Source organism: Merops nubicus, unplaced genomic scaffold (genome assembly GCF_000691845.1).
Source record: "Merops nubicus isolate BGI_N331 unplaced genomic scaffold, ASM69184v1 scaffold7883, whole genome shotgun sequence".
In the NCBI taxonomy this organism is placed as follows: domain Eukaryota; kingdom Metazoa; phylum Chordata; class Aves; order Coraciiformes; family Meropidae; genus Merops; species Merops nubicus.
Genome location: NW_008599514.1, coordinates 107,768 through 120,428, shown reverse-complemented (window position 1 = coordinate 120,428; position 12,661 = coordinate 107,768). Strand labels below are relative to the sequence as shown.

Below are 12,661 nucleotides of genomic sequence, written 5' to 3'. Positions count from 1 at the left end.
TATCTAAATATAGATCTAATAATACAAATATATATAAAATAAAATAGATATATGGATATCATTAGATATATCATATCTAATAGATAGATAGATATACACCTAACAGGTATCTCTATTCCTCTATAGAGATGTATCTCTAAATGCATAGATATATCTATATATAAAGATCTCCAATTATTTTGTGCATTACATTGATTGAAAATGTGTTTAATACTAGGTGTTGGGAAGCAATGTTTCCCATGGTTGGCAGCGTTTCTGTGCCTACAGAAAAACAAGAGCACAGGACATCAGGTTTTGTTCCTAGTGTCTCAAAAATCTGTCTGACACGACTGTGTCACTGCCCATCGACTCTGTATAGATCATGGAATCACAGAATGGTTTGGGTTGGGAGGGACCCTGAAGAAAAACTGGTTCCACTCCCCTGCCATGGGCAGGGACACCTCCCACAAGACCAGGGTGCTCAGAGCTCCATCCAGCTGGGCCCTGAACGCCTCCAGGGATGGAGCATCTACAAGTTCCCTGGGCACCCTGGAGTCTCACCACCCTCATAGTGAAGAATTTCTTCCTAGTTTCTAATCTAAATCTACCCTCTTCCAGTCTGAACCCATTAGCCCTCATGCTCTCCTCTTGAGGGGTTCTGGCTGGGTTCCAGCTGCCACCTCCCTTCTGAAGGGACGATCACTGCCATGGACGATGGTGCGTTAAATATTCCTGTCATTACCTGTCCCTGTGCCAATGTCAACACAGAGAGGAACAGAAATCGTGGAATAAAAAGCACATAATAAAACCACCCCCAGGCTGAACTTCACCATCTGCCCTGGGGTAAGTTTTGGTTGAATCACCTGTTATTGAGTTAAGGTTGAAATCCATTTGAGACAGATGTTCCATTTCTAGCTGAATGCTTCTTGAGGCTGGTGGGGGTGGAGTTAACAGAAAACCCTCACAGAACCATCGTGTCCAGGAGAAAAAAATGGAGCCAGATTTATCTTGCCTGAGTTACATTATCCATTTAAATAATTCATTTTAATTATGGATCATTTAGTGCCATCCATTTCCTTAAATGTCTGGATTTTAACTCAGCCAAAAAAAAAGTCTCCCAGAGTTCCTCAGGGTAATGTAGCACAGCAGAAGGGTTTTGTAGCAATAAACCACTAAGTATTGGATTTGTTAATGGAAAGGCACTTGCTCACTTCTTACATTAGTGGGTGAACCCATTTCTTACACAAAACACACACTTTTCTCTTACCTGCTCCCAGATCAATGGCATTTTGTTCTTTGTTCACCCAAGCCTTTTGAAATGCTGAAAAAAAAATGACAACAAAGCAAACAAAGTGGGAAGAGATCCCTGAAAACTCCACTCTGTGTGTTTCATGGCTGTGAGAACAGAATCTCCGTGGGGGTTGTGACGTGGCTGTGACACCACTGAGCAGTATTGGAGCATGTTTTAGAACAGAAAGATGAGCTGATGTCACCAGGATCTGTTTGATCCACACTTCCAGATGGGTGAGTGCAGAAGAGAGAAGAAATCTAAGCATTGAGATTCTTCTAGGCAATGCCCCTGTAGGATCTAAGAACGAGCATTTATCTCTGCTAGCATCTGACAGATTAGTTGTTCAGAAGCCAGTTTCTTTTTTGGAGAGGGGAAGAACTTTTTCTTTTACAAAATACTTTGTCTTGCCATTTTTATTTTGTTTCGTACAGGCAACTTGACCACAATTCTGATACTGAAGAATTCAGGTGAGGTTTTCCTAGAACAGTGCAAGTTTCAAAAGCCACAGACCCAAGTGTGCCTCTATTTACAAGCAGAAAATATGACAAGCTAGCCACAACTGTCTCACAAAAACATGTAATCCAGCTACATACTGCAGTGAAAATTACAACACTAAAACAGTGCTGAGCGCTCCCATGAACAGACTCATCAAACACTCAAAGATACGACTGACTATAAATGAGAAAGTTAAATTACATTTTCCTGTACACTACTGAACATTTTCTAGCCATTTCCCTGTCTTCAGAACCACCCAGATAATACAAAAGGGAGGTGAATTGCAGCAGCGAAGTGAGCACAACAGAAGCCTATCTCCAAAGGCAAGGTAAACATGGCTAATGGAGTTATTTTTATCTCTGAGCAAAACAGCTCTCCTGTTTCCACTCAGGCAAAGGAGGCACGTGCAGACTGCTCTCTGAGGGAAGCTGCAACCCGCTGCCACGCTGTGCCCCAGTCACCCGTCACCCAGAGCTGCTGAGAGAGGCCACAAAGCTCCAGCCCCACTTCCACGGCTGCCTGGCGCCGTGTCAGAGCCCTCCCTGGCTCCACCACTGGGGCACAGCAGCGGCCCCGGCCCAAGGGCAGCCCCAGCTAGATGCTCTCAATGGTGCAGGCGCGGACGCGGTTGGTGGAGAGGCACTTCAGAGCCTTCAGTTTAGCCCCCAGAGTTTTGGCTTTCAGGGTGTAGATGATGGGGTTTCCCAAACAGTTCATGGTTATCAGCATGGCCGTGCAGTTTCGGAAGATGTAGACGCCTGGGTAGAGGTCGACTGGGCACTGATGGTTGGTCGCATCAAATATGACTCCTGCGAAAAAAGGAGCGTAGGAGATCAAGGCCAGGAGCCAAATGAAAATACTGGTTCTGGCCACCTGGATTTCAGCCGATTTGTAGGTGCCAGTGGCTTGTCCACAGGCTTTCATTCTCAGCTTTCTTTTCCTCAGGATGATAATGATTCTAAGGTAGGTGAAGAGAGGTATGATAAAAGCCACCACGATGTTGGGGATGGTGATGAAGATGAGGTAGTCGACACAAAATGGACTGTAGAGGACAGAGAGGTTTTTCTCCGTCCGCAAGCAGTTCCACCCCATCAACGGCAGGCAGCCCAGGAAGAAAGCAAGGATCCAGTTAATGATAACTATAGCTATGGAATGGTTTCTAGCAACCCTGAATCTTGTCCTCATGCTTTCAGCCACAGCCAGGTAGCGTTCAATGCCAATGCTTACCAGGTTGTAGATGGTGGATAAAATAGACATAGTATACAAGGCATAAGGTGCAAGCATATCCTTGGATCCAAAGATTGTAATGTCAGGATTGGTGATGAACAGCATTGAAATCCAAAAGCCAGAAAAGCTGGTGAAGAGATCAGAGAAAGCCAGATTGCAGAAGAGGATAGAGATAGGCTTGTGCAGATCCTTGGTCGCCACTCTGGTGAAGATGACGGTGCAGTTGAAGATCACAGATGCTACGTTGATGGTCAGCTGAGGGATGCCCAATGCAAGGACTAGATAATGACTCCAAATTTTAGTGTGGTTAGCAGAGCAGTTTGGGTACCTGTTCATGGTGGAAAATCCTACTTTCAGGCAGTAGCAAGGGGTGCTTTACTCAGCCCATATTCTGAGGGACACCATGCTGCAGGAGGGGTTCTGCCTCCCTGTTCTCCAGGTGAAGAATGAGCCCTGACGCACAGATTCTGTTGCCACATCATCATCAGGACTGTGGATTAAACTTTAACCACTCCTGTTTTTAAATATTTGGGTTACCAACTCGGGGCAGAGCCAATTACCTTCAAGTTGCTAGGATAGCCAAAATTGGAAAACATATTTACTACTCTGCAGAAGATCTGCTTAAAGCAGCCTTTATCAAGAGTAAAATCTGGCCAGTTCTTGCAAAGGTAAATGATCACATCAGGAGTTTGAAATTCTTTAAGGATATTCAAAAATGGAATGGATGTGAATTCAGCTTTAATTCACAAATAAATTAGGTGGGTAAAGGATTGGAGAGTCAGGAAATATTTTTTGAAATTATGTTGGAGTGGGGAGTGTCTGCCTGGTGGAAGCCAAAGGACATCACTGACGTGGCACTAACCTGGACCTCCATTCAGTGAGGATGTAAGTCCTAATTTCACATCAGCTCTAGTGACATCACAAAACTTCTAAAGTGCTCACAGGAGAATGGCTTAACCCTTCAACAGATTAATTGTATTGGAGACTTAAGTTGCCTAAACAGTTCTGAAAATGCCTTTTTTGTCACCTTAATTGGAGGATAATGTAGCTAGAAAATGACAGATGCTTACACTCCTACCTTTGTTACTGGGTATTTTGTTTGCTTATTGCAAGTGAATGTGTAACTTTTTTTCTGCATTCATAAGGCAACATAATATCATTATGTCTTTTCTTTCTGTGTGTTTTTAAAGCTAAATTGTTCTTGAGAACTAGATTTAAACTACCTGAGACGGGAGAGGAGGCTGTTTGGCCACACGGCCAGTGCTGGCAGACAGCAGAGGGCACTGCTGGAACAAACACAGCGTGAGGGGCGCTGGGGGTGCCGAGCAGCTCAGGGGAGCAGCACATCGCTATTGCGATACGAACAGCACCACGGCTGGTTGTTCTGCACTGAAGTGGCTGCTTCTGTTCGCTAATGCTGAGTGTGGTCCCCTCTGGGCCACCCCACATTTTATTAATCAAGATGCCCACATAGGAGGAGAAATCTCCAGTGTGCTCTGGCTGCCACCCAGCATCTACCTGCAACCAAGCAGCTTTCCCTTGGCAAAACTATCCCAGTAAAGCCACGTTACTTACACAGTCATTCTGGTTCTATTTCTTCTTTTACTGTTATCCTAAAAAAGGATTCATTTGCAATAGTAGCTATTTTATGCTGTGATATTGCAAGGCAGCTCAGCTCAGTTTATGGGCTTTCCACGTTCAGTGCCAACATCCGATCATTACAGCAGCAACTCCAGCTCTAGAACCACAAGTCTGTGAGCTACGTGAGAGCTCTGCCAGGATTTACCACGTATAAAATTTGGGCTAAAACGTTGAGCTTAAAAAGGAAACTTCTGTAGCTTCTTTTATTCCTATTAAGGTTGAGGCATACGAAAGTTTGTTTGGGTTAGTGTGCAGTTAGTCGCCTGCAATTATATATGAGAAATACTTTATGTAAATAAGTAACGGGAATTTCAGATGGTCACAAGGAAGTGCAAATAATGATTATCTAGAAACAAGAGCTGAGAATTGCTTAATCAGGTCTGCTGATGAGTTAATACCCTATGAAACCTTCTTCTCCAAGCGTCACAGATAAACAATTCTTTGTGCATCTTAGAACCCACCTCACACTGACTTGTCAAACACACCTTTGGTGTGAGGTTGCTGCTAAACAAGGGCTCTACTATTTCTGTCACCTTTTCAGTGCCAGCACCACAAGTCAGCAAGTCCTTTTAATGACAGCAAGTACGTCAGCAGGCAACGTACAGCCCAGCTGAGCATCAGGCAGGAGCAGCAGAGGACACCAGAGCAAGCCCCACACACTCCAAGTATCCCCTGGTTGTGTTTTCCATGGCTCCGTGAGCCGAGGAGGGGCTGAGGGCTGCGAGGAACATCAGCTTATCCACAAAGTAAAACATCTTTAAAAATACTCCAGTTACAAAGAAGAGTATGTCCGTGAACCTGGACTCTGAAGTGCCCGAGATATTCCTGAAAATGCTACTCAAAATTCCTGAAATTTCAAAATCTGATGTTCAAGCATGAAACACTAAGTGACAGGAGATCAGAATGTAATTAAAAATAATATCAAGTAGTATAAATTGCTCTTCACAAAAGCTTTGTCATCTTATTGTCCTCATATAATTGCATACAAACTAGCATCATGTTGCTAGGTTAAAGGAGACAATATTATTGTGGAAAATGCTTTTTTAGTGGACTTTGATATACAAAAAACCCTCAGATTTTAATATTTCAACTCTCTGTAGTAAACTTTGAGCTCTAGGAAACAGCTTAGAAGTAGTTTGAATGGAAAACACTGTGAGATAGAGGGCTACTGCTCAGCCAAATCTCTACATGTAACAACCTTGATTCAAGGGTGTTCTCCCCTATTCTGGGAACTTTGCAATCTTTCCTGTCCTGAGGCTCACCACACACCTGTGAGGAAAGACTGTTATCTGCATTTTACAAACGGGACAAGAGCAAACACACCATTTGCTCAAGATCACACAGAAGTCCAGCACGGAGGGAGCTGGATCTAATCTCCTGCATCTCAGGCTAACACTTTAAACACTGGCTGCACCTTGCTGCTGGCAAGCCTTTGACTGATATTTATCTAGATTGCAACTTCTACAACACTTTATAGTTCTATAATTATTTATTATTATTATTTCTTTATCTGAATGTCCAAATCACTGTTGTTTGGGTATTTCTCATGTGAGAGGGCGTTTTTTCCTACGGAACCTCAAAGTTCAGTAACAACTACCTGACAACTGTGGAGGAGACAATAATCACTGAGCGTATTGAAGAGACTGAGAAAAAGACATGAGAAGCTTCGGGCTGAATTTTTAGTGAATTTTTAGTTCATTTCAAGGGGCTGTTGTGGAATATCTAACCTTGCCCAGAACCTGCAGCACTCAGGCTTCAGCTGGAATCCCAAGTGCTCAGAAGCTCTCAGAATAACAGACCCCTGCTGTGACTTGCCAAAGGTGATTTCAAAACAGGGAATGAAGTTCAGGAGCTGGAAGTCTTAATTCGGTGCAGTAACCCTTGGACACTACACACTTTTACCTTAGCAGGATGCAGCAGCAGTTCTCTACGTGCTCTGTGCTGGCAATCCACTGAGAAACTGGAGTTATGCCTGGAGCTGCAGGAGAGGAAGCTGTATCCATGGAATGAAAATAGGAACTCCATAGCACAATTAAACTACAGGTCATTTGGTGTTACTTTCAAACTCATTTTCATACACTACACACAACAGAAAAACAAGGCACTGAAAGGATAAGGGATTTTCTGTTCCAGTTTCTTTCCTGTCATATTCTCCCTGAGCTCAGGTCCAGTTCCAGCTTCCATTCTAGAAACCCCAGCCCTCATTTGTTGTGAAATGCAATGGTTCAACTTGTCCCTCCATTGCCCCTGCACTCCAACTGTACACTTTACCAAGCTGTGGACAACACACACCCTGAGCCAAAAAGCAGCAAGGGACGTGCAGCCTGGCTAGGGATGGAGGAAGATGAATTCCTGCTTGCCACGGCCCTCTGCAAAGCCTTGAGACAAGAATATCTGTCTGCTCTCTCTTTCAGTGGGCATCACGAGGCCTGCAAATAAGGAACATTCAGGAAAGGGAGTAATACAAATAAGGAGCCTATTTGTCCAATTTATGTTTTAATTTATGCAGATTAAAGTCTTCCTCTTTGGAGAGGAAGACACAAATGGGATGTATGATCTCCTTCCAAGATTTTTCTGAGATGTTTTCAAAACAGAGAGCTCTCTGCTCCTCCTCCACCCACTCTCTTTGAGGAATTTTTGCCTGGCAGGTTTGGAGTTATCTGATGTCCCAGCAATGCTTTCATGGCCCTCACAAGGAACATAAAGCAAAGCCAATCATCAGGCTCGAATGTCTCTGACTGTTGTTTCACACTATGTTAGCTACAAGCCACAAAATAATTGCAAGGACAGGTTCTTGCAAGAATGCTCCCACAAACCAGGTCCTCTCCCTGCCTGTGCAGGGCCTGGACACTTCTCTGAGATGCCAGAACTGTTATTTTCACCTTTGAGGAACTTGTATTATGCTGGCTAAAGGGAGTCAAATACTGATAAACACCTGAAACCAAGGTTGGCTGGTAAATGTTCTATGTGAAGAAGCCAGGATGCATCTTATCCCTTCAGGCATGGAACAGTCCACATAAAGGGCATCCTCCTTCTGAGCTGAACAACGACAGAGGCACAGCAAGAACTCCTGTTACAAAAAGCAATGATCAGAAATGTGTGTCCTTCAAAACCAGGCTGTAAACACACAGAGCTAAATATAGAGCTCGGGGGCACACATCCTTCAGAATACGTCTTCATAATGCTAGGAGATGTTGAGTAGCACACTGCTGGTGTTTCATCACTCTCCAGATGAAGACTGTTCCCAAAGAGCAGTGCTTTACGTAAGTACCAGGAAAAGGAGAGGAGTCCAGTTTGACTGATGCTGACATCACATAATGCAGGGTCTGGTCCTTGGGTAACAGCCTAAAATAGATAGTAAGCAGTTAATGCACCAGAGCAGAAGGCCAAAGAAAGAGCCGTTGCAAAAGCTTCTGACTATTCCATGGAAATGACCTTGTATCAGAACAAGGTTCCCAAGAGAGCAGACTCAGGGGGAATCACAGCCAGCCCACATTTTCCCGTGAAAGATGGAGATTTACTGGTTCTGATTTACCAACAGCTATGAAAGTCCAGATTTCCTGTTCAGTGGTAGGGAACACTAATGAAGAAAATTCCCTTAGGGTGTTCTCTCGCTCTGGAGGCTTCCCAATCACTCAGTCAGTAATCATGAAATTCGTCTGTGTTTTAAGTTCCCTGGAAGTCAATTCATCTGTGTTTTAAGTCCCCTCTCTCACTGAAGGGACAGTTCCCCCCCAGGTCAGCTCATCTGCAAACAGGACTTGGACTCAAGTCAGTGTCACCCTCAGAAGCCTTAAGATCTTCCTCCTAAGAGCAACCACTCAGCCCCCCAGCACAGAGAGCTGTGCCCCCACTGTGGCTTTGGCTGGGGCTCATGGATTTGTGCCCCGGAGCCACCCCCAGGCTGCTCCCATCCCATCCCCAGGCTGCTCCCACCCCCAGGCTGCTCCCCTCCCGCACGCCCCCCCCATCCCCCCCCCAGGCTGCTCCCATCCCCTTCTGCCTGCCCCGCTGGGACACGGCGGGTCTGCAGCTTTCAGCTGGAAGGTTGGGAACGTCTCTGGACTTCCTCTGTCAGCACATGGTAGGATCATTTGGCTCAGAGACATGCAAGGTCCATTAGCTGTCACGTCAGTCCCTCCGAATGTCCCGTGGAGCCCTTTGGGTAGCAGCAGGACAATGTCAGAGCTCACGCATTTCAGAGACCAGGCTGGGGGCAACACCTCCTAGATCTTCACTGCTGTGGCTCTCAAGCCCACAAAATAAATGCTGTTTTCAGTGGTTTTGATAGTCCCTCCTGTTCTTACCTGCCCTGTAGCTATGGACAGCTGCAGTTGTTATGCCATAAAAAACCACTAGCCTTGAGTGCAGTGATGTGGACTCCCTGCAGAACTTATCTTCTAACTGATGTCTCTTATCTTCTCTGATCAAGACCTGATCAAGATCCTCATATGAATTTAGGTTCAATGTCCAAAGGCCCTTATGTAAAAACCATCCATAGTGCAAGTCCTTGCAGAAGTAGTCCTAGGTGCAAAGAAGCCTTCAAGAACTGATAAGAAAACACCCACCAGGTAAGTTTATTTAGGAAAAACCCTGGCAATCACACAGTGTCTGCCCTGCTCATTTCGACTACAGACTTTATAAGGAAAGGTGATGTCCTTCACTGAGTTTACCTTCACTTTCTAGTACAAATAAAGGCTTAGTTAACAGGACTGCAGTGCAATTTATTACCACTTTAGTAATGACAGGCTGGAAGGTTTACAAAAGAAAAAGAAAAAAAATAAACCAAACCCAAGAATCTTGTATTTCAAGATCAACATTTCTTACCCTCTGATTTTTCAGTCCTAAACAGAAGGTTTCTAGCAGGCTCTAGGCTTGCAGAGAACTAAGCACAAATAAAGTGAAAAAAAATTCATCAAACAGCTTTATTTCAGCTCCCCCTCTGAAGACCATCCCCAGAAAAGAAAAAGAGAAAAGCCCAAGAGTAGAATGTCTTCTGGCTGCCCTTGAAGGCTGACAGCACCTAACACGGCCACGGCCCCGTTTCTCCCTACGTGCTCAGCATACACCTTGCTCAGATAGCTCCACGGAGACTGCCCGACTAGGAAGCTAAAAAATGCCACAAATTCCCTTATTGTTCTTGTCACTGCAGTAACTGTTTATCTCAGCACCATGTGCTAGGCAAATCATCGTCTGTTCTTTAATCTACCTCATCCAGGATGGAAAAACACTACCCAGCAAATCCTCATTGTTGGGATGTTATTTATAGCCATCCTTTTTATGAATAAAAGACCTGCTCATAAGTCAGCTGTCAGGTTTCCCGTGGGTGTTACAGGTCCTGCTCCTGTGCCACCCTCCTGCCAGCAGCAGAGCGGCCGAACCCCTCACCTGGCAGCCCGCAGCTCTGGGTAAAGGCAAGGAGCACTTTTTTTGGCTGCCTTGTTAAATTCAGCCCTGGCTGAGTGACTAGGCTTGCTCAGCACAGCCAGCATCATGCTGCTGCACTCTGGCCACCCCTTCATGGAGGAGCACCAGGCCAAGCATCTGCCTCTTCTTGCACCCAACCCAGCACGTGGGTTGCATCCCCATGGACAGGGAGACACCTGGGGACCAGGGAAGAAGCAGCTGCACTCCCTCTTCTGCTTTCCTCAGCTATATCAAAATCTAACACCAAATTAAAAGATGGGAATTTGAAAATGAGAGAAGAAATACGAAAATAGAGATGAAGTAGCTCTGTGATAGACTATAGAGCAAAACGTAGCAGTGCCACCTTGCTGGACCCACCTTTGTTTGTTGAACCTGAAGCCTGAATTGCCACTGAATCAGACACAAGCAATTAAAAGCATTCAGATAGGAAAGCAAAGGACACAAGAAAAGAAAGAAAGCAAAAAAAACAAACCCCAAGCTGCATATATTGCACTGCACTACCAGAAGCAGGAAAGTTAGGAAACTTTATTATTTTAAAAAAAAGGACAATCCCCCAAAAAAACAAGCAAACAACCAAACATAAGGTGTGTCCTCAGTCACTCCACTAAGTGCAGAAGCTGCTGGCAGTAAGGTGTTGGTGTGCCACCTAACAAACATCTCCTGCTACTACACACGAGTCCAGGCTCCCAAATCTCCAGTCCTGAGCAGCTTTTTGGAAGGCTGCAGGGTGGGGATGGGGGGAGGTGAGGGAGTTGGGGGTTTGCTGTTTCACCGGGGGGGTTCTGAACCAAACACAAACGTTAACACATTAATTGAATGCCATGTGGCTGTCAGGGAAAAAAAAACCTACCAGTGAATAAAAATGTAGCATTTTAGTAATAGGTTACTAAATGTGTGTAGGTTGCAAAGTGTCAATTATTCACTACAGGCTACTTGTTAGTGCTTGAAAGCCTCATTCCTTTTGGAGAAATGAATAAATCTAGGCAAATCAGGAGTGGGATAAATCTGGAGAAATTACAAAGGGGAGGAGTTCACCTTCCTGGCTATGGCTTTCAGGTCTGTCCAGGACTCCTTACTCCAGTATAAAACTGAGAGCAGAAATATGATCACATACTAAGGAGTCTAATCAATTCTGGTTTCGACACTGAGCCTATTTAAGATAGATAATGGAATTGCTCTTCCTTGTTCTGTTCTCTCTGCACATTCTCAAGACAGAGACAGTAGGTAAGTCCTTGCCTGCTCTTTCTAACCTCATGTACCAAGGTTACTCTTATTTGTGATTTGTTTCTGCGTATCAGTACGTACAGTACAGACTCTCTAATTCCTCTGTGACAAAGAATATTGTATTTATTTCTCTGCCTTTTATTATTTGTGGTAAAATAAGTATGGATTTTTCTCATGAATGAATGAGTGGTGGGGTTGGTTTTTTTTTTTACCCTTAGAGATTCTAGTTGCCTTCCTCCTCCAAGAAAAATCAATGAGGTTTGACTCGATCTCTGTAGTTAATTATATATGTAAATTTTAAAAATCAAACCAGGATTTCTTGAGCTGTAAACTTCTAAAAACTTCAAATAGCTTGTTCTGGTTTTCTACTCATATTGCTTTGCCATTTATGATATAAGATGAAATTCTTAGGGTTGCCTACTGAGAGAAAAGGAACGATATGTCTTTGCTGCAGTAGCCCAGCAGACCCATCTATTTTTGCACTCTGTGCACTATGTCCATAAGTACACTCTGCACTTACATTGGCCAGATTAAATAACCATCTATAATTAGTTTTGAAAAATGCAAAAAGTATTTTTATGCTTCTATTAGCTCAGCAAGGGTATAGCATTGAACAAATCACCTCCCCTATGCAAATATCAGCACAGAGCCTCAAAATTAAAGGTAAACACTGCAGTTCTTAATAGTAATGAAGGGTCTATTGTTTGCTCTAAAACAGACTAGACTGCATTAAGGAAAAAAAAGAGAGAGAGATACAATATTATCAGAGGTATCAGAGGGAAGCACTGCACCAAGAGCCTGTTAAAGGGACATGGTTTTAAAGCAGATCAAGACTCAGTTGCCAGACTTAAAGTTACAGAGGTCTGGGGTGCCCAGAGAGTGCTGTAAGGAGCAGAGCCAGAGCACTGGGGGGTTCCCACAGCTCATTGCTCTGCTCTTCATGAGTGCTCCAGAGCTGTGACTCGGTCACTTGCTCTCTCCAGGTTCTTACCTGGCAGCTGGGAGACGTTCCTTCTTCCTTAGTCTGTGTTTTTAGGTGCTCTCTCCCCAGAGGTTTCCCACACGTGGCACAGGTAACAGAAAAACAACCTTTGCTCTTCCCAAGTCTGCAATTAGTGTTTGCTCAATATTGATCCCTGTCTGATTAACACTTCGCTAAATTTATTGACCTATTAAGGGATTTATTACAAGTTCTTGAAAGACTGCTTAGAAAACCTTTATGGGCTTTAACAGATTAGCAGTAATAATTAGTGCTTTAGCAGATGAAAGTAAGATAGGAAATGCACGTGAGATTTTTTGTTGTTTTTTTCCCTGTGATGATTATTTCCACTTTATTCCCTGAGTGTAGAGGCAAACTACACAGTCATTAACACACAA

General features: G+C 44.1%; 1 protein-coding gene across 1 annotated transcript; it reads right to left on the bottom strand.

Annotated features, from left to right (window-relative positions):
* Nucleotides 1-2,359: 2,359 nt before the first annotated feature.
* LOC103770151 (lysophosphatidic acid receptor 1-B-like) lies at nucleotides 2,360-3,328 on the bottom strand. Its single transcript, XM_008937401.1, has one exon. The coding sequence runs from the start codon at nucleotides 3,326-3,328 to the stop codon at nucleotides 2,360-2,362; it is 969 nt and encodes a 322-aa protein (XP_008935649.1).
* Nucleotides 3,329-12,661: the final 9,333 nt, after the last annotated feature.

Coding starts and splice junctions, on each gene's coding strand:
- LOC103770151 (XM_008937401.1), bottom strand. CDS start 3,328: ATGAACAGGTACCCAAACTGCTCTGCTAACCACACTAAAATTTGGAGT.